This window comes from Megalops cyprinoides, chromosome 2 (genome assembly GCF_013368585.1).
Source record: "Megalops cyprinoides isolate fMegCyp1 chromosome 2, fMegCyp1.pri, whole genome shotgun sequence".
NCBI lineage: Eukaryota > Metazoa > Chordata > Actinopteri > Elopiformes > Megalopidae > Megalops > Megalops cyprinoides.
The window spans coordinates 56,047,664-56,069,921 of NC_050584.1; the positions used below are offsets into that span (position 1 = coordinate 56,047,664).

The following is a 22,258-nucleotide window of genomic DNA, read 5'->3' on the forward strand; positions in this document are numbered from 1 at the left end:
TCTCTGCTCCTGTCCTTATGGATGTCCTTTACATTACATTGATTTAGCAGATGCTTTTATCTGGAGCGCCTTCCAGCATAATAGAACATAAGTGTATCCGCTCAAGTTGAATGACCAACAGTGTCAGACCAGGCTAACAACACTCCCAGACCAGTGATTGTGAGCATAACACTATTCAAGCCCTACCCCAAGTTAACTCGTGCAACCTAACCACACAAGGGAAGCCAAGTATACTTCTGTGTATCAGTCACTAGATGACAGAATCCAGAACACATTGTGATACATGTAAAATAAACCGTAAAATAAAAGTACTAGAAGTAGCAGGTGTTAGGGGGCGGGGTTGAGGTTGAACTGAGATGTGGTCTGAAGAGGCGGGTCTTCAGTCTAAATCCGAAGGTGGCCAGTGATTCCACTGTCCTGACCTCTGTGGGGAGCTCATTCTACTACTGAGGGACCAGTGCAGACAGGGATCTTGTCCTTACGTCCTTATGGATGAACATCGGCTTTCACCTTCCCTCTCACCTGAGCTGTAGGGTCCTCATCAGCTCAGGTCACAGTGAGAAAGGCACAGCACAAATACAGGGGTCACTTTCTCATTTCTTGCAAGATAAATGTAGCTAATGCTGAAGCTAGTAATGTGAATAGTGATTCAGCCATCCAGAAGTAGTTGACATCCATCCCTCAAACATCCTCATCTGCTGATACGCTGGGAAAAATTAGGGTAAAATTGTTGAAAATGTTGTGCTGTTCATCTTAGAAATGATATCAATTTTATACACACATATTATTTAGTGTGGCTGTATCCTAGGCACCTCTTTGAGTTGTTACAAAGTGGCTCGCCCCTCAAAGATACTTAACACAACAGTTTGCTAACCTCATAACTGGTGGTATTTACATTCCTTTAATTACAAGTTTGAAAATTGATGCTGTCGTAATAGGAAGCAGATGAATTTTATCCTGAATTTAGAAAATGGTGGTGCAGGGTTACCTCTAGATTCCATGTGGATTCATGCAATTTATTTTTTTCAACCATGAAACACATGGTATGGTGTTTGTATGGGCTTCCCTTTCTCAAAACTGGGACTCTTTCCGTTTCCAGCATGGCTGTTATGGCTTCTGATTAGATGTTTCATTTTGTTGCTGTGAGTTTGTAGTGACTTGTTAACCAGGGGGAACCAGTTTTCAGGGAACTTCAAAGCTTTTTAAATCTGGGCTGAATTCAGGCTTGATGGCTCCAAAGTTGAAAGGACTTAAAGCTCATTTAAAAATTGGCATTGAGAAAATCGCAACCAGGCAATTGATGAACTAATGAATCACAAGAAGGAAGGTGACTCAGTGCATTGAACACATCCACGGGATTGGTCCCTCTGTTCTTGTTATGTCCATTACGATGGTTGCACACTGGCACCATTTGTAGACCTGAATGCCTATAATGTGCAAGTGTTTTTTACCTGAACAGCACAATTGATTTGAAAAGTGAGAAAATAGGTTTTTAAGTGACGTGTGTTCAAAAAATGCCAACAATCACCAACGCCAACTGCTGGAGAGTGGATTTTTGCTGCAAAGAGACTATTTAATTAGCATAAAATTTCCTTTTATGGTCTGATTGATGATATTTGATGAGTCACTATCTATTTGGGGAAGTCAGTTTTGGGGTCAGGGGGGAAACACTGTGTAGAGCTCAATGTGCTTAACAGTGAAAGGGGGTAAGTCAGTGCAGTTTTGTGCCGCCCAGGTGATGTACAGCAGCGATTTCGTACCTTAACATAAACCACGCATTGGCTGAGGTGAAAGGTAGGGATTTATTTTATCAGGTAAACTTGCAGGTGATTAGGCCGCACCCAACTACCCCACCAATTCCACCACCAGCAACATCCAGATACCCAGTTTTCAGAAAGACAGAAAGTTTTCAGAGCTCCCACCCACGTATTAAATGAGCCCTGCTGCACTTCAACTACAGTCATATGGCAGGAGAAGCTACAAGGTTCTGTGGCTGCTGCATGGAGAGCCTGGTATGAATTATATGAAATTAATTGTTTGTGAGAACAATTTTGTTCAAACTTGAGTACTGGAATAAATTGTTATTATTAAAGATTAACGGGAAAGCCTTAACGCTTGATTGCCTGAATGTATTTCCAACTGATTTACATCCCTTTGTTGTTGGTATTGAATCATGATCACTTTATCATCTGTCTGGCGACTAAAATGGTATGTCATTGGTAGTGAATGTGAAGGTGAAGATGGTTGATTTAGGGAGCTTGAATGTGTGTTTTTGCATATGTCAGTGTATATGAATAGGATATGATTTTTTTTCCAGAAAGAGTGTAAGCTATTCCTGTGCACATGGATGTGGAGTTTCAAAGCAGTGCTTGGAGGATCAGTATAAAGCATCATGAGACCTATGTAAACCCACACAGGTGTTTCCTTTCTATTCAGTTTCAAAACCTTACTTTGATATCATCCATGTTATAGTCTGTAACCACATCTGGGATTTAAGTAGAGTCCTTAGCAGCTGAATTACAGTATGTTTTGGATAGGTCCCTGTCACTCATACCGCACCCATAAACAAATATAAACGGATAACCTTTTGAAGATCTGACTTCATGGGTTTTCAACATTATGACAGAGAAGACTTTTTCTAAATGCAAGGATTCAGCATTAAAAAGTTGTATTCTGGGTCCAAAGACCTAAACACAACTACTTGGCTTGCAGAAGGCCAGAATTTGGTGAAAGTATACCATTTTGAAAATATAACCACAGTTTTTGTTGATGGCATATCGTGAAGAGTTATGACTTGCAAGTGTTGAATGTTACACCTCTTGAAAATACATCCTGTCATATTATTAATTAGGCCAGCATACCGCATTTGCTTGTCCCGCTCTGAAGCCTGTGTGTTTCCAAGGAGAACAGGAGACTGTTTGTCTGTGTTTGTGTTCCATCTTTCACAGTGTGCCCTGTAAGAGTAAAGACTTCAGGGTTGTTCGCTTGTCCAAATAATGACAGCTTAAGAGGAGCAAAAGGTTTGTCTTGGATGTGATCTGCAGTGTGTAGTTAAGGTTAGGGGGAGTCGTTGTTCCTCTGCGCTAATAGAATTGTGCTGCAGAGAGGGCCAGAGGTCTGTGAACTGTGATGTGGAGACGCATTGTGGAGTTGTATAAACGCTGGGTGTGTTTTGCCTGAGCCTCTGGGGTCCTCCACACTGATACTCCGCTGATTCTCTCTTTCACCTCTCGTTAGGACATCAGATTAGGTTTGCCTTGAGCCTGGCAAAATGACTAGGTCAACTACGATTCTTTCAGGAGGCAGGAAAGAATAGGGCATTGTTGAAAGCTGGGATGTTTTTGGTCTATTCTGGGGATAGATGAACGCTGTTCTCAGGCTCATTCTAAAGAATGTTCAGTTTGTGTTTGTGAAAGGATGGAGTCGTGTTAACTAAACACTCAAGTCCCATATCTGTGTTTGACTAATCAGTCTTGAATCCCAAACAATGGTTTTATTCAGGAATTGATAGAGTGGAGATATCCTTGAAACCGATTCATTTGTACATACTGTCCCACTTAAGAAAAGATCAGGGGTTTGCATTGCCTTGCATATTTTGGACAACTGGTTCCCTTCCCTTTTTTTCCAGTTTACTTTCAACTGTCAAAACAAAGAGTACATTAAAATATGAATAAGACGATATCTCCACCCAGATGAACATTTCATCAGACATAGCTGTCATATCACTTTTTTCTGTGATGCAGTCATTTCAAACTTGGTTTGGTGGTTAGGGTGTGCCAATATGCTGAGCCTGTGCACAAAGACAAAACCGTGCCTCAGTAAATGCTTCCCACAAACCCATGAGACCTGCCGTCCTGAATTGCAGAAACTGCAGCCGCGCCCACCCTCCAGCTTGTAAACATGTATTTGTGTCCTGTAGCATTAAAGATTGATGAGGTTGTTCTTTTTATTCAGCACTGCAGTTAAATGTACACAAGCCTTTTAATATTGAGGGGATTGGCCTTAAAGCCCTCCTGTATTTCAGGAAAATCAACCAATGAGTGTTTTCTGGAATAAGAGGATATGATGAAGCATGAAATGATATAGTCTTGCTGCATCGCCCTGCTTTGTTACTGTGAGAGAGTGTACACTTTTTCATACAGTTTTCATACAGTTATAACTTTGGTCTGTTCAATACTTAATATTAATCTTGTATTTCAGTCATATCATTTTTGTTTGAGATATAAATACTTGTACTGATTTCCTGGCAGTGGAGCAGACCGTTGGCATGTAGTTATTACTTGATGCTGTTAACGTGCATTTGATTAATAGCTAATGTGAAGGTCTGTTGCAGTTGTGCTTTTCCTCTGTTGAAAGCCTCGTCAAATTGGGGAAATCACTGAAATTAAACACAGCCTTTCATTCCACGGTGTTGACATCCACCAAACACCATGTGTGACAGAACCCCTTCCTGTCTCTGCCTCTTATTCTTTCTCCATATACCCTTCCTGTATATCCATCTCTCTCATTGCTTGTGCCCCTGTACTGATCTCTCTGCCTATCAGTTTTCTTGAACATTTACATTTTTGTCATTTAGCAGGCGCTCTTATCCAGAGCAACTTACACAGGTTACAGTTTTTCATGTTATCCATTCATACATCTGGATATTTACAATTAAGTACCTTGCCTAAGGGTAAAACAGCAGTGCCCCAGCGAGGAATTGAACCAGCAACCTTTTGGTTATGAGCCCCACTCCTTACCACTACACCTTACTGATGCCCCACACATATATTGATATACTTGTACTGTTGAGCAGATAAGTTTTGAATGGTGATGATATAATCTTCCTTGTGTAGTTCAGCTCTGTCTGATACAGTCAGTGACATCACCCCCCTGGAGTCAAGAGAGGAATTCCACTATAACCTCATGCGAGTAACCATGCAGTTACGTAATCATGTCTTTTGTCTGAAAGTTGTGCTGTGTGGTTATATTAAGGTTGCAACAGGGGCCATGTTGGTTGCACAGATAAAGCAAAATCATTTTTAATAAAGGGAGGTTGAAACTAAAGAAAAATGTCTCTCTCTGTCCCTCTGTCTCTTTTGGAGCGAGGGAAATGCTGTAAACCATACAATGCTCCTGTTAGTTTGTGGGCAAGTTTAATGGATAACATAGGTCAATAGATGACACCTTGCCAAAAGCATGAATTCATAAGAAATTGAATTACATTTTGAGAGTATTTGAGTTCATGGTGGGCAGGTGATTCCAGAATGAGGTCTTGGAGTTCCCAGCTCCATCTTGTGCTCATTTGGAAATATCGTCTATTTGCCAATGGGATCCATCTGGACAAGTTTATTTGGTATTTCTAATAGAACATGTTTGCTGTTCTGAACAGTGCATTAAAGAGCTCAGAGCTTTGATGTAGGTGAGTGGATGTTTGTACTTCTGTGGTTCTGTTTGAGTGAATAGTTAGAGAGCATGTTGAACTTATAGAAAAAGTAAGCTTTGATGTTTTGATTTGGCTGATTTAAAGAGACTTAATCAGTTATAGCGTAGAAATTGAAAGCAAGTACGAAATTAATCACTGCATTTCCATATCATGTAAGTGTTGTGTCATAAATGTGTGGTCATTTCTCTTAGTCTTGCAGGGTGACCTTTGGGGGATTCAGGCTTGAGTGTAGAGTGGGAAATTATGTTTGGAAAGAGGAAATCCATTCAATTACATCTGTAGAAGTATGGAGTAGCTAGTATGTGTAGCACAACTGCATGGGCTTGTAGTTCTGGATTTGCTTGGATTAGTAGAAAGATTCATGTGTCAAATCATTGCTCCTGACAGTAGAAACTGTTACTGGCTGCATACAGACAGCATCTGGAGGTGTAAAATCGTATGTCTCTGCTCCATATTCCTCTTCCTATTGCTATACAGACTGTTTCAGTGGCTCTTTTAAAGACTCTGAAGGCATAATCTGAAGCAGTGTAGATAGTCTAACCTCCTCTAAACAGATGTTAGCTGTGGTCACCAAAGTGACGACTGGCCCAAGCCTGGCCATTGACATGCAGGAGCCGCAGATGTTCAGCGTGCACACGTGCATGCACCCCGTGAACTTTCTGTGCATTCAGTCATGAAAAAAGTGATAGTTGGGTTGTTTCGGGTTGTGTCAAAAGAAAAAAAAAATAGAATTAAATTAAATTAAATGAATGCGTTTTCATCAATAGCGTGCCATGGGGACCTTTTGGGTATTCTGCTTTGGCCCAGACTAATTTGTTCCTCTCAAAAACACAACACACACTGTTCTTATTTTCCCCCTTGGCAGTTAACATCCATGAGCAGTCAGAAGAAGGCCAGAGCCTTCCCTGTTCTCCATGTGGTCAGTCAGCCCTGCTGCCCCCTGTGTCCACCACACCGATGATAATTTGCAGCACAGCGAACATCATTTGAGGAGGGTGGTTCGTTTATTAAAATTTACCAGTGACACCGAGATTGGAATCAAAACAAAAAAGCCCTTGTTCTCCTTTGTTCCAGCTAAACCCAAGCCAAGGACTTAAAAGATTTAGGAATGACTTTCCCTTCAAAAATGCACTTTTTTTTAAAAGTAATTTTGGATTTTAGTTTTTATTCTGTAGGAGGACAATTTGTGGCGCCTACTAACTAAGTAACGTTGTGGGTAAATAACCAAAGTTTCAGGTCAATTGTATCTTTTAACACTTTAATACTTCTGTACCACAGGAGTAAATTAACCATGTTTCAACTTCAACCATATGTCCCTACATTATTAATGTAGCTGTGTTGTCTGCGTTTTGACACATTGTTGATCCTGTGTAAATAGGTTCAGATCTCACGCATTTGGAAGATTTTCAGCTTTTCAGCTTTAATGCATCTTAATACACTGCCCCCCGCTGAGTAATGAATACATCACCAAAGCGGTCCACCAGAATGCATGGCAGAACATGCTTTATTAGGATGCACTTTTAAACATCATCCTGGAGTGTTCCCCCATGGCTGCATTGTTACGCGCAGAGATATGATTAAAAGACACAGACTAGAATTAGACCTGCAGCCGCATGCCAATAACTTGATGGAACGTTTCCACATGCGAAAAGCAAAACCTCTGGCAAACACGGGGCTTAAGGCTTTTATCATTTTTGGAGCTGGCAGGTATCTCAAAGTCAGGCTCATCCCAGTGTTTACATCATCAGTCAGGTTTTGCTGTTATTAATGAGCTACAGTAAGGCTGCCCAAGGTTCACGTGGTGATTAGTGATTTGTCAGCTGTGGAAGCAGTTGATTCTGACGGATGACATTCACGTGTCAGGGTGAATGAAAGCATCCCACTGGGAGACCTGTTGAAACTCCTGACACGGGCACCAGTCAGGGACTGTAAGGTATAGCCTGAGCTCTTTAAGCACCAGTGTTTCCTAACCAGGTCTCTTAACCATCAGTTTTCATATGAAACTCTAGCTATTCATGGTATGAATTAGACTTTTGCATCCAGCTAACAATTAAATGTTCTGTTTTGTTGTATTTTGATTGCATCATCTCGTAAAGGTTTTGCAACTATACGGATAAATCCCTCTCTGATGAGGAATTGCTGACTAATGAGGAGTGCACTGTTTAGGGCTGTATCTAATTTTCGCAGTATTGGGGAAAAGATAAATTGTCCAAATAGTTTATGATTTGTTATTTTATGAAAACACTGTCAACATTTTGGCCCATTGAGCTGGAAGAGTCATGCGAGGTCAAGGATCCCTTTCAAACCTTGGACAGATTTTGGATGATAATTTGTCATATTCATCAAATTAATTTTTATCATTATATCTACCTTGTGAATGAAAATGTTGTTACAGTTACTGGGCTACTCATTTGGCAAAAATGAAACCTAAAGCACTGCATCTGTTCTCTACACTATCTAATCTATTCTTTTAATGGAGTTCGTGGCCAGTGTGAGTCTACATTTATATTTACATTTTTTCATTTGGCAGATGTTTTTATCCAAAGTGACTTACAAGTGAGGCAAGTGAGTACAACACAAGCAAAAAGCCACATACGGAGTCAACAATATTAGAAGCACGGCATGACCAAGTTTCAATAGTTGGCCAGACAATTCTATTTGATGGAGTTTGACAAACCCAATCACGTCGAAAGTTTGTTTCCATTAAAATTAACTGCACATTATGGATTCAGAGCCGCAATCCACTGCAGTTTTAACTCGGCCTTAATCATAATAATACAGTTCCAGCAGACATGTCAGTGTGCTTTTGGCATGACCTACATGAGCTCTGAAAGACCCTCCATCTACTTGACTGCTGTCTGTTTGAGAGGAGAGGCCTTGTGTCAAAAAGTGTGTCAAAACCTAGTCCTCAACTGTAGCATCACAGCTTTTATTAATTTAGCCTTTCTAAAACCCACTTAATATAGAAATGCTAGAATGCTATTTATATATGTTGGATATTTATTGAAATCAGGATGCCTTTTGAATCAGCCTGTCGCATACTTAGTGTGTGCCAGCAGTTATTAGTTTACATACTGTGTTATTTAGCTTATTTCCACAGGAGTTGAGCACCGGAAAGACAGTGGGACAGTGGCTTATTGGTGATTCGTTGATTATTGTATTATCCTAAATCGAGGGAGTGATTGGCTGTCAGCAAGTGTTTCATAAGACATTCCTTGCCCATTACATTACATTACTGGCGTTTAGCAGATGCTCTTATCCGTGAGTTAGTTATTTACAATGTTATCCATTTATACAGGTGGATATTTACTGAGGCAATTGTGGGTTAAGTACACTGCCCAAGGGTACAGCAGCAGTGTCCCAGCAGGGAATTGAACCGGAAACCTTTTGGTTTCCGGTTCCTTGTCCTGCTCCTTGACCACTATGCTACATGCTACACCCCTTACCCTGCAGCAGCTTCCTAACTTGCTTTATTTTTTTTAGCAATCTCCAGGCATGTCAGGTTATTCATGACAGCAGTAAAACTAGATAGCGTGCATTTTAATGCATTCAGCCTGTCATTATGTCAGACATTACGAGGATGCTGTGCGCTCCACAGGGAAAGCCATAATAGGAGATTGTCTGTGAATTGTCACTGGCGCTCTGCTTGTAAAAGTTACACATTTTTGAGGGTCTGTGCAGAAATGCATGCTGTCAGGAATTTGTTTTTACTAGTTGGGTTTTATGAGAAGGGGAGGAGCAGTCGCAGGTAATGGCGGACATCCCTCACCACGCTGAACACGCGAGCTACACAGTACCCCAGCATGCTGCATCCTGTTGGTCACACAATAGATTTATGGCCAGCTGTCTGATGAGGGAATAGGAGTTAAAAAGAGCAGCAAATTAGCATGTCTTTGTTTCTTCCTCAGAAGTGGAAAAAAACATTTTCAGTTTGGTTTCCATTTACATTTGTAGTGAATTTCACAGATTTATGAGCTTGACAAGCAGAGCTGTAAGTTAGTGTGTTTCCGGAGGCTGAGTTGACCATCAGGCCTGTGATCAGTTTAATAACCTGACCTGCTACCATTAATCAGCGCAAACTATTATGAGGCCTGGTTTTTGTGAAATATGCATCTCTGTTTATCTGAATGGAGGAATTCCAACTCGTGATTCACCTCTGTTCGCCATCTGCTTCTGCACCAGCGCTGTTTAACGCCTTATAATCCACAGCACAGTGGATTCGGTGATGTTCAGTCAAATGCTGTACTCCCTTCTGACCTGTGCAGCGGCCTCACAAAGCCAGCTTTCTCCACAGGCTTATTTACCTTAATACCTTTTTTTTTATTTCTGTGCCATTTTGCGCTTGCTTATTTTTATTTTTTGATCTGTCTCTCAATATTGAAGAGTTGAATGTCTGAGGGGCAGCAATGGTGTTTGGGACCAGTGCAAAATGGCCTGCAGTTGTTTAACATGAATGTCACTCCAATCCTGTGTCACTTTTCATTGCCAGTCGTGTTCATACGTATCTGAAACGACCGTTTCTCATTACAGACAGCGTGATAAAAGACGAAGAGTATGAGGTGATGATGCAGATCGACTGCGAAGTCGTGGACACCAGGATCCTCCGCATCAAGTCGTCCAGCATCCCGCCGTTTCTGCGCGTTAACCACACCAACTCCTTCTACCACTCAGCCCCGGCCAACGGCCAGGCCGCACCTCCCGTAGGAGTACTCACGGGGTCTGCCTAAACTCAGCCGACAAGTATACAAGTGAGCACAGGGTGCTCAGATGGTTCTCTGTAAAGACACAGTAAAAAATGTATATCTCTGCCCACCTTTTAATTGAAACACTGTTCTGATCAGCCGACAACTGATCAACTGATCAACTTTCCTCTTTGCCTTTTCGGTTGGTTGGTTGTCACCAAACATCAGAACCCAGTTTCGGGTGTCTCTTCACTAATGAGGGTTAATTAATTAGGATTCCTGGTTGGCTACAGGAAAACCTGAAGGCTGCCTTTTGATATTAAAGTAGCTGAAATGGTCAGTGTCAGCTCGACGTGCCCCTTTCAGATCCTGTTGTCATCACTGTCATGGGAAGGACACGTCTACACCGTGTGTGGCAGGTTGTTCTCTGATAGCGCGACCCCCTCCCCAGGCTCTCCTCATCAGGGTAATTGGTAAATATCAACAGGGGGTCCCAGACCTGAACCCTGAGTAACCCCTTCATAACACAAATAATGTCAGTTTTATGCCCCCCCCTCGTTTCCTGTTCATACTGTCACTCTGAGCATTCCAGAGGTTTATGCGCCAGTCTACACTTAAAAAACATGGCAAAGGGTCGCAGAGACCAGGGTCATAAATGACTGGTTGGCATAATATATTGGAGGGGTGTTCCTCATTGAATTTATAATGGATTATCGTATAGAATCTATCACCACAAAACAGTATTGTGGTGAACGGTAACATCCTTAAGATGGGCCACATTGTCAGACCACTAAATCAAATGTCTTGAAAGATTACAATTTTTCTAGCTGTTTTGAGCAGAGATTGACCGCTTGCCTCAGCCCTTTGCACTGTGTTTTGCTAATGAAAGAAAATATTTACAGTTGCCTCTATTTATTGAAGCAGTTCCCGCTCCTACGGGACATGTTCCTATAGATGTTCAGCTCTATTATGAATGATCTGTTTTTTCCTTGTTTGGTGAAATTGCTCTCTTGTTTTGGAATTCATGCATTTTGCAGCACATTTATAATAGTTAGCCATTCTATAATAGACCCATTAAATCAACTTAAAAACTTAAAAATTTAAATATGTTACCATAGAAGAAGTTAGACCCTCTACCAAATCCGGATGAATAATGACTTAGGGTTTAATAGTGAGATAGTGAGATCGCTCCTCATGACGTTACATGGTGTACCCTCTGCAAAGAAAGCCTTGAAACACAGAACAGTAAAATTTGACAATACTAGAGACCTTATAAAGTGAGAACCACAAAAGCTATGGTATCACACATCATGTCTTAAAAAGACCACTGTTTATTATGTTATGTCATATTGCTGTCTATTTCTTGCCATTTGGAACTGCACTAGATAAAAAAAAAAGTTTAAAAAAATCCCTGATTCCTGGTTTTTCAGTTTCCATCTCAAAGGGCACACCATGTGACATAAGAAACATAAGTGAAGAAAAGGGATTGTCATGAAGAATTAAATTATATATACTGCAGTACCATCCCCATCATCTTTGCTACATTCTACGTGAATTTTATTGTTTGAAAAAGTTTTCTACAGAAGTACAAAACTGAGGTTGATACAGGATTGTCTTTCTTTTTGCTGATGGACTTCTAAATAGAAAACAAAATTAACAAAACAGTTTGCACACAAAAAACAAAATTTGCAGACATGTTTTGATCTATGAAGGTTATGTAATAATGCATGTATGTTGGGATGTATTTGAGTGGAGTAGTGTTAAAGATTGTATTTTTCTAAGAATGCTGCTTACTAATGAACACAGCACTATTTCAAAAAGAAGGATGAAAATTTGATGAAATCAGGTGCTTATTCAAACTCTGATGTTTGTTTCATTTTTAGTCATGCATAAACCTTCTGTATTTTTGTGAGAAATTATAGAGTCCAAACCAGAATATGTTGTTATTTTGCTGATTTTTAAAAATTGGAATGCAAAATTTGTGCTATGTGTATGTAAGAACATTTTGAAATCTACTGTATTTACTCAGATTTCAATGTTAAACTTCATTGTAAAATTGACAAATCTTACAGTATCTAAATGTACAGTAGATCTACAATATCTGTGAGTAGTAATACACATAGTATGCTACTGTATATGCCAGGGAAATTGAGGGTTCATATTGAGTAAGAGGTAAAACCTTTTAATGTGCTTTATAACGGATGTGGCATAAAAGATAATTGCCCAGTTGACATGTTCATTTTTGTTCATAGATTATTAACATTTAGCAGTTCAGCATTCTAAAAGTAAGAAATATTACTTTGAAATGTGATTGTTCCCTCTGATGTTTTATGTATAAATACCAGTAGCTATTTATTGTCATTTCTTATTTTCCTTCGCTTATTAGGTATTAGGTATTATTTTTGCATTTTCAGTGTAATCATACAGGTTTGATTACATGGATTATGTTTGAAATTCAGAATTATTATCTGCAATACTTTTGAACATTCAGGGACTCAGACACAAATAGCACATGCTGAAATAAAGTACAGGTAAATCTGTGTCACTTTTTTAATCAAATACAGAAGCAAATAAAGCACTGGAAGAACTCAGAGGTGTCATGTTTACTGTGTTTGTGAAGTTGTGTGGTGGCGGGTGCTAGTATATACTTTACTTTCATTAAATTATTAGTTAAAAAATGCAAGCGCAGACATAGAAAAGTCATTCCTTTTTCCTCAGTGATGAGCGTCAGGTTTTTTGTTAGTTTGTTTGCTTGGTGCAGAGTGCTCTCAGTGTGTTGGGATCCAGATTACCTTGCGGTGTGTTTCCCCGGGAAATTGAATCTCTGCTGATTAATGCATGTTTGTTGTCACAGCCTCTCTGAGAGAAGAGCCCAGAAACTACAAAGGAAAGGTTTCAGGCAGTTTTAATGCAAGTCATTCCAAACAATCTGAGAGTGTAACCCAATGCAAAAAGGAGTAAGTGCTTCCAACAAATTAGACAGAAATGTGATATCAATGTTAGGAGCGATGTTAAGAGCTAGACAAAAACAGGAATATAAGGAGTATAGTACTAAAGTAGTTATCTTGTGATTCAAACATTGATACACCATTATAACTAAGTTTAATATTCATATGCTAAATATTTTTTGTTGGTAATACTGGAGTTGCTATGTGTGCACATGTTCAAATAATCTAAAATGTGTTTGCGTGTAGCTGTTTTATTTTTATTTTTAACCAAACGTATTGCAGTAGAATCTGTTAGCAATGCATGTTGTGCTGTAACTGCTGAATTTTGTGCAAAATGACTAGAAAGTACTGCTAGACTACATTCATTTGTTCCATTGCATGTTTTACTTTTAAATTCCAGTATATTAAGTATATTTTTATGATCCAATACCATGAAGTCGTCTCATACCTCAGTAAGTGATTTAATTGCCAGCTCATCAGGAGGTAAAAAGTGAACATTAAATAGTTGGTGCAAAAAACAGAAATTAAAAACACAAAACGTGTACGGCAGAACAGTAAGCTATAAAAAGGTTGCTATATCAGAAAACATGGCTGCGTAGACTGATCTACAATCCACTTACACAAATAGAATTTATTCTTTTTTAATTTTTTTTTTTTTTACAAAAATGCGGTCAGACCATTTTATACTGCTCTATTTTTTTCTGGGTGCCCTTCTCAGTAGGCAAATATGACATTATATGTAACCTGGTGGCCATTGTCCCATGCGTACAAAATTCGATCCTTGGGGTTGTAGTCGATTTGCGTGGTGTAAGTGTAGTTGTTCACAAACGGAAGCCTGGGGACCATCTGTGTGTTTGTGTGAGTGTCGTAGGCATACAGGATGTTGGCGTTCATCTGGTTGTGGGTGTTGACGGCGTACAGGACGCCACAGATGACGAAGCAATTGCCGTAGAAGTTCTTCCTCAGGCCGGTCCTCCAGGACGTCTCCCTGTGGATGCTCAGGTCAGCCGGGTTCAGCTTGCTGAGGATGATCACTTCCTGGTAGAAGGCCTCTTCGTCTATCGCGGGGTAGACGACCCACAGCCCGCTCTCGTCCACGGCGAAATCGATGTTGGAGTGGCCCCTCCACCTCCAGGGATTGGCTTCATCGAACACGGCATTGTGAAGCATGGTCCATGCCGCCACGTACCTCCTTCGCAGGTCAAACTTGATGATGTCACGGGAGAATGCTCGGTTGTAGTAAAATGCTCCGTCGTACACCACGTGACCTGTGCCAATCCAGTTGTAAGGGAGTTTGTAAGAGTTGGTAAAGCGTCCTGGGGGTGAGATGGGGGGAAAAAGGGTTAAAACACACAAGAACAGGAACATACACTTCAACGTGTTAAGATCATCATTATGTTACCTTGCTTGAAAATATCCATATTCCGAAATTCCAGCAGATTGTTTCCGTAATGATAATTGGTGACATAAATCTTGTCATCAGATGCCTTTGGGTCCTTCATCCATGCCCCTTCATTTCGGCCATATGTGTTGTGAGTCACAGGATCGGCTATTGTGGCCAAAGTGTCTTTACATTCTCCTGTGAACCACAAAGCCAGATAGTGATAACCACTTGAGGATTCTGCCTTTGATGCATGGCTGTTACATAGGGAATGGAATCTCTCCTCAGAAAACAAACACAACCCTTGTTTAGAGTACATCTATTTAGTGATACACTTATACAATACGTACACCTGACCCAGTGTCTCATTTAAAATTGAATTCAAAAGTTAATTGAAGTAAAACCACTACTGCATGAAAAAAAACTGAAACGGTCTGAGAATAAGGGGTACCGACATACCAGAAGGGACTGGGGGCACTTCCCCAAAGTTCTCCTCGGATGAGCTCTCGGTCCAGTCGATGCGGTACTTGCGTCTGGGTGCCGCTGTCCTGCGTGTGGTCCTGGTTTGTGTGACAGTGGTGGTGGATGTCCGTCTCTGCGTCATCGTTGGCGACGTGGTCAGCAGGAACAAGGTGGATGATTCCGTTTTCCTTGTGGTAGTTGGTGGAGCAGTTGGCATAGAGGTGGCGGCAGTAGTAGGGGCGACCGTGGTGTCTGCCGTGGTCGTAGGAACGGCAGACGTGCTGCTGGAAATTGCCTCTGTCGTTTGTGCAGGGATGGCTGTTGTTGTCTCAGGAATTGCTGTTGCGGTCTTAAGAGGGGCCACCGTTGTGCTGGGAATTGCTGTTTCGGTTTCAGGGATAGCTTTTGTGCCGTCATCAATGACAACTGTGGTTTTGAGAGAGGCCACTGTTGTGTTGGGAATGGCTGGTGTGGTCTCAGGAACGGTTGGTGTGGTCCCAGAAATGGCAGCTGTGGTCCCAGGAATGGCTGGTGTGGTCCCAGGAATGGCTGGTGTGGTCCCAGGAATGGCAGGTGTGGTCCCAGAAATGGCTGGTGTGGTCCTAGGAATGGCTGGTGTGGTCCCAGGAATGGCAGGTGTGGTCCCAGGAATGGCTGGTGTGGTCCCAGGAATGGCTGATGTAATGTCAGGAATCGGTGGTGTGGTGTCAGAAAAAGATGGTGTGGATTTAGGAATGGCTGGGGTATCCTCAACAATGGCTGGCATGGTCTCAGAAGTGGCTGATGTGGTCTCAGAAATAGCTGGTGTACTCTCAGCAATAATCTGTGTGGTCTCAGGGATAACCAATGTGGTCTTGAGAATGGCGTTTGTACTGGTGGGTGCCTCAGTGGCCTCATATGCATTCTCTGTAGCTCTCTCCATCGTGGCTGGGCTGATTGTGTCAGACTCTGAGAAACCCTCAGTGAGAACTGGCGCAGATGTGGTGGAACCCACCTGAGTGGCAGGGTTCATTTGGGGAGCCTGGGTCAACAGAGTGCTCTGAGTACCCTCCCTCTCTGTGGCAGTAGCTGAGAGTGGGACAGCCACTGGCTTCGCCCTCCTGTTAGCCTTGGTGGGTGGGGGCCTGTGCTTGAGGAGCTGATCTTCGATCAGCATATCGATGGAACCATCACCACTCAGCAATTCATCCTCCGCTACTGCATATATAGGACACAGAATGGATCACCCTCAACGCATAACTGTACTGAGACATACATCTGATGGGCACTGTACAATGTGGAAGTTTCATCTATGTAGACAATATAATCTTAGAGACTGAGTCTGAGTGTCAGACCCCTGTAAAGAAATACAGCTATCAACATCAAATCAAAATTGCTCATGAAGTAACAATGAAAGACACTTGCACTTATGTAATAGCACTATAATTTATATTTTTGGGGGGAGAGGACACTGCTGTGTTTCACTTGCCAAATTACATGAAACATATAAAAACCACAGAAATCATAGGGGTTTAAGTTTAACAGTAGGGTTTGTAAAAACAACACCCTGCCTTTTGATGGTCTAGCACTGTGGACTGTTGGTCACACAATAAGAAAGCAGATTAAAACAGATCTATTGCCATTCTTGTCTTCCTGTTTTTGTAATATCTGATTGAACAGTTGCTTTGAAAGGACAGTATCTTTATTTTATTGAAGTCTTGGGAGTAGCCATACCAAAAGGATTTTGAAAAGCGTGTTAACCCTCTCTTGCTTGTTCATATTTCACTACTTTGACCTTAAATGGTTAATCTGATCATACTTCCCATTTTCCTGTGGAGCCTACAAGTTGTCATAACAAACAGCAAAACAATGAGGCCTCAAACTACTGTGGGAAAATTTAGGGACATTACAGGGGACAATAGGCCTCATGACCACAAAGTGAGATTATGGGGTCAAAACAATTTAGGATACCAAGGCCCCTATACTCACAGCTCTCATCCTCGTCCCCATCCTCCACAGCATTGGATTTATAATATGTTATCCCCCTGATGACTGCCCCGCGAGGGCCAGTCATCACCCGGCTGGGTGCCCTCTGGGCCACTGTGGGGGCTTCAGGCTGACTTCTCTTCAGCAAGGGTCTAGAGAACCCCTGGCTGAATCCCTGGCTTCCAACAAACCTCTCTTCAAATTTCTGTTATGGGATAAAGCACAAGTTGTCTCACATTGGGGACAGAGGCATCACAGCTGCTCTGATAAACATACTCATAGTTGCTCAGTCTATTGGGGGGTGGGGGGGTGGGGGGGCTCCTGAAAACCTGCCTCAGGGACACAATCTTGGCTCTAATGAAAACCATATAAAACTGGTTTGCCAATTTTATGAATAATGGGGGACATCGTTTCCACCTTGGATTACAGGTAGACCAAAAAAGATCAAGGGCTGTGCCTATGATCCACACCAGAGACTTTCCTCACTTAAAAAGACCATTTTGGCCAAAAGCTAATTTTTGCATAAATTTTCTGTTTGATTTGCCAAATCCCAAATTACCACAGTAATTATTTAAACATTTCATTTCCATTTTTTAGACACTGAGTTTATAAGGAAAAAATGGCAATGGAAAAAACACAATCCAGTCACTTGGCTTTGATGAAGCAGTACGTGCTGAGATTGTCATTTGTTTCCAGTTTCAAATTAAGAAATGAGAGTTCTCTGTAATTGCAGTGACATGTCCAAAGACGTTTTGCAGAGCCTGATATAAATATGTATTGCTCATTGAGAGTAGCATAAACACAACACCATGGACTTGTTTAAATATATTTTATCCATGTGTCAAGCTGTCCAAGGCAATGAATGGACATGAATAGAATAATAGTGAGCTTGATTAGGAATGATGTTTTAATGGTGTCCTGGAGATTGTGAACCACCAACAATGAAGTAAAAACAATTGAGAGTCCAGTGTTTTATATGAATGGGGTGAAATAAGGATAAGAAACATCAGCTCAAGGGGTGGCACCGCTGCAGCATGAACCTGGACCCGCATTACCTCTGCATGTGCATAGGCCGCAGCGGCATCTCCCAGCTCACTTGGGTGCTTCCTCTTCTCCATGTGCTGCTGGGACAGTTTCTCCTTTGGTTGCACCTGCTCAGGAAAGCTGCTCTTAAGACTGGCTCTCTCTTTGGTGTGATTTTGAGAGACTGCCTGTTCAAAAACAAAGAAACCAATAAATACATGAATACAGAACCAAGACGAACGAACTCACAAGGCAGGCCAGACTAACTGTAAAGCTGTGTAGGAAGCCCATATAGACAGCAGTCATCAAGGAAGCTTTCCCTGTGCCCAGTGCACGCTGTGGCTCTGAATGTGTTCAGTGGGCAGTAGTGTGAAGTCTTGGGCAAGCACTGAATGTTTGTGTGGCATATTTCAGGTTCAACTCCCAGGCAGAACACTGCTGGTGTGCCCTTGATTAGGATATTGAACCTGATCTATTTTGGCAAATTTTCAGTTGGATGTAAAATATAAGCTGTCTCAGCCAGGCTGAATACAGCCACCTGCTGAGTAAGTAAGGAGTGCAATGTATCATATATCTGTGTGCATGAAGAGCTCAGTCCAGTTTAAATGTGCAATATCATTCAATCATTGATACTTGAATGAAATATTCTTGGCACAACAGCCTCTTGGGAATTCAGCAAGGACAGTGTCTCAGATTTTACTGTCTTCACCCTTTTCATTATATACAGAGTTAATTTTCTTTAAAAAAATTGTAACACACAGCAATTTTAAAAGACAGTTTAATTTTTCAACATTGAAATAAATAGTGCTGAATGCATTAAAGGGCTGTTACCTGTAGCCACAGTTGACACACTAATAAAATAAACCTTTTGCCTCCGTGTAGTATTTCCCCTAGGAGCTTTATAAGCCTGAATCACATTTGCTCTTTTACAGTATAAAGAATGTGCTTATATTAGAGAATAAACTATGACTATAGCTTCATATTTAAACAAGAGAAAATTCATACAGCGCCAGCCTGGCTGTGTGTGGGAACAATTAAGTTCATTGTATTTCAAATTCTCTGGCCTTCTGGATGTTGTTTCTTGAGTGTTGTTGACAAGAGCAGCAATTCAAATGCCGTAAAACATACCTTTTCAATGTTCTCAACACGACCGAGGAGTTTTGTTGTAACTGAATGCAACTTCAACAGATCCATTCCGTAAAAAGAGCCTTCGAGCAATTCCATAATTGTTGAGAGCTAAAATAAATAGATTAAAATATAGGATTAGGCGGGTTGTGTCGTGTTGACTGTTTCTCCATGGTAGAAATGGTCTAATCAAAATTTGAATATACACCAAAAGTGTCTTACGCTATTAAAAGTGGACACCTAGACAACACTCTTATGATTGGGGAATCGTTGTATAAAGCATGACTTTATGTTAGAGACTACGCTTTTACCTTAACGTCATTTTCTCCTGCGTTCTGGAGCTTCTTCAGCCTGTAATCCCCCTCACAGGGGTTCAGAGCCGAAGGAGGCGCAATGCATGCGCATTTGCAGTCCGGCCCCGATGTCACAGTCTCCACTGTGTAAAAGTCTTGAGCCTTGGCGCTGCCTTCCTCGATTCGCCGGCAGGCGCTCCTGCTCAGGGGTCTGACAACACATTTACAGCGACAGTCAGAGCCTTCCGAAAGCGCTTTCACTTTGTCATAATCACCCAGCAGCTACAACGGAAAGAAGATGAATGCGTTTTCCACCACGTATAACCAGCGCACAGTTTCACAACGTGAACATAATTGATATTCACTGGAACAAATATAATTTACAAAACGTAAATTGTAATTATTGCACAAGTACATTTAGAGGAGAAGCAACACATGTGGCATGTGGGTAATGCCCATGCATCTTGCCGAATCAACGATTACATTACTTTTACTGTTTTATTAACAATTATTTTACTTTTACTTATGTTTGAGCATACTTAATTTCCCACTGTGAAATTAGCAAGGAAAATACTGTTACCGCTCTTCATAATTTACTGCCAGCATGTATCCTCTTCAATTAGTGTAACTTTCAAAACAACAGTTGCTTTTTGATTGCGGACAATTTTTATTACTAAAGCACCATACACCTGCCTCTTAAATATGCATTTAAATAGTGTATTACCTGCGTAAGAATGTTCTCTTGGTTATCCATCTCATCCTCAAGAGTCTCATTTTGATCATTTAATTTCTCTTTATTTCCAGGTGTACTACCTTTGAGTGTATTATCCATGGTCTCATTCGGTGCGGCCAAAATGCAACTGACCACGCACCACAAAATGTACAAAATACCCAGTTTAGACATGATGGATTCTTGCAAAAAATGGAAGAGAAATGGACGTATTTAAGTGGGAGTGAAATTGTCACTTCCAGTGGTCAGCCTAAATTGGCATTATTGTATCAGTATTAATACTTGGTATTTTCATGCACCAGTTGCACCAGTTGCATTTTGTAGATCAGTCTCCACTGACTTCTTGCATAGTCCAAAATAAGCACACGAGAAAGGGTGTTTTCTTGTCTGATGAGGAACCAATCTGACGTACTGTTCCCGGTAACTGTAATCCCTCCGATCAGTATATGACTGCAGGACAAATGAAAGCTGCTGCAATGTTAGAGAGAAAGTGAGTAGGTGGGAAGGACCTGTTTGGATTAATCTAATCAAGTAAGGGGGAGGGGTCAGCCAAGGATGTTGTCATGGCTCACCCTCAGCTTCAAGGATGCTGGATACAGCGTTGATAACAAACCCAAAACCACGAGAGAAATAACTAAATAACACAGATAATTTTATTTACTTTGCCATGCTAAACACCAGACTAAACCACAATGAGCATCACAGTTAAAGGCTACTGTTAAGGCGGAAAATAAAAGACAATGGTATGGGAACTTTCATGTGTTTCGTGTATTTCTGAAGAATTGCAGTAGGCTAATATACAGCTAGATTAAAAGTTAGACTAAATAACGTTTATAACATAGAAACAGCTGTGTCACATAGTACTTCTCAACGCAGTGTCGAGAATGTGGATAACTCTTTATCCGACAGCGACATCTGTAGTTCTTTTTAGACACCATTTCGTTCGATAGTGATTTTCTTTTTTAAACTGTGCAAGGAATCTTTAGAATTCAGTACGCAAGTGATAACTTTTTTAGAAAGTGAATTGGCTTGAAACATATAGCTTACTTAACACACAGACCTACACATTAAAATAAAAACAAAGTGTCTGTACCTGTAGTGGCCGGGTATGCAAAACAGACAATTGGAGAAGGGTCCAAATTATAGCTGTGTTTTACCAGGTTACATGATTTGAACCTGCTGTGTAAGATGTTTTACCATCACAAAGATTTTATGACACTTGTGATATAGACAAATTTCATCTGATGACGTCACATGATTTAAGGTGTGAAAGAATATTTTTACTTGATCGAAACACCAATTGGTTTGTAATTCTACACGTGCATGTTGAAAACGTTTACATATTGTGGAAGCATATTGGAACATCAGTCTGTATGCCGAGTTGACTCTGTTGTTAAAAATAATAATTAAAAAAAATCATTGTTCAATATAAATGACAAAACCTTGTAATCAAGTGTTTAGTTATATAAGCGATCACGTATAATTAAATGCTCTGTAGCTGAATGTCACTTAACTAAGTAACATTGTGAAATAGATGTGAACCTCCATTCCGTGCCGGCATAAAACAGGAGAGTGGCAAAAGCCACTATCTGGTTAGCTAGTGTGAATTTTCCCTACTGTAAAGGTATGTTTGTCTTTGATTTTTTTTTTTTCATATTATGTTATAACTATATACCTAACACAGGGGTAGACACATGTGTCACATCTTACACAACATATGTAGTTACACATGGCATGTCTGTCGTAACACTAAGCAAGTATCTAAGTTCATTAACATATTATAATACTCACAGCATCTTCATCTGAATGATGATTTCGTATACCTAAGCTGTCAGTCCAAGGTTTTTAACAGATACCCAGAGAAATCTGCGTTTAACTGCATGTTGATATACCATCTTCACATTCCAGAATTGGCATGAAGAATGACATCATTGAATTTTTCCCCCTTTAATTCATAATTAAGCGTAACATGTACCTACTCAGATTTTACTATGAGTATGAGTGTTTATTTGTGAATTGACACAACATTTGTAATCATAAATCACGCCGGCATCTTTATTGACATACAACATAAAGGTTTTGAATACAATTTAAGATACAGATTAATACAGATATAGCCTACAATGTGAATATACAGTATCCGGTACACATATAAAAATACAGAATTGGTCTGTAATACTCGCAATTTTGGTACATTAAGCTTTGTTATGCGTTTTTCAGGTTA

At 40.7% G+C, this 22,258-nt stretch overlaps 2 protein-coding genes across 2 annotated transcripts in view; one reads left to right on the forward strand and one right to left on the reverse strand.

Moving 5' to 3' along the window:
* atf6 (activating transcription factor 6) overlaps positions 1 to 12,683 on the forward strand; it is a 52,103-nt gene extending 39,420 nt beyond the window's left edge. Inside the window, exon 16 of the mRNA XM_036522295.1 lies at positions 9,956 to 12,683. Within this exon, the coding sequence (XP_036378188.1) occupies positions 9,956 to 10,152 (197 nt within the window). The 3' untranslated portion in view covers positions 10,153 to 12,683. The remainder of the gene's footprint in view (positions 1 to 9,955) is intronic.
* A 615-nt stretch (positions 12,684 to 13,298) lies between these two features.
* On the reverse strand, positions 13,299 to 20,453 carry olfml2ba (olfactomedin-like 2Ba). The gene is made up of 8 exons (XM_036521406.1): positions 20,029 to 20,453; positions 19,323 to 19,586; positions 19,015 to 19,122; positions 17,919 to 18,074; positions 16,867 to 17,068; positions 14,896 to 16,095; positions 14,458 to 14,634; positions 13,299 to 14,371 (listed from the first exon to the last, which is right to left on the reverse strand). The coding sequence occupies exons 1-8, from the start codon at positions 20,206 to 20,208 to the stop codon at positions 13,770 to 13,772; spliced, it is 2,889 nt and encodes a 962-aa protein (XP_036377299.1). The 5' UTR covers positions 20,209 to 20,453; the 3' UTR covers positions 13,299 to 13,769.
* Positions 20,454 to 22,258: the final 1,805 nt, after the last annotated feature.

Excerpts from the sequence above, each read along its gene's own strand:
- olfml2ba (XM_036521406.1), bottom strand. The coding sequence starts at position 20,208 with ATGTCTAAACTGGGTATTTTGTACATTTTGTGGTGCGTGGTCAGTTGC. Across the intron at positions 14,635-14,895 it reads AGTGCCCCCAGTCCCTTCTG|GAGAATGTAAAGACACTTTG; the intron begins GTATGTCGGTAC and ends TGTGGTTCACAG. Across the intron at positions 14,372-14,457 it reads TATGGATATTTTCAAGCAAG|GACGCTTTACCAACTCTTAC; the intron begins GTAACATAATGA and ends TCTCACCCCCAG.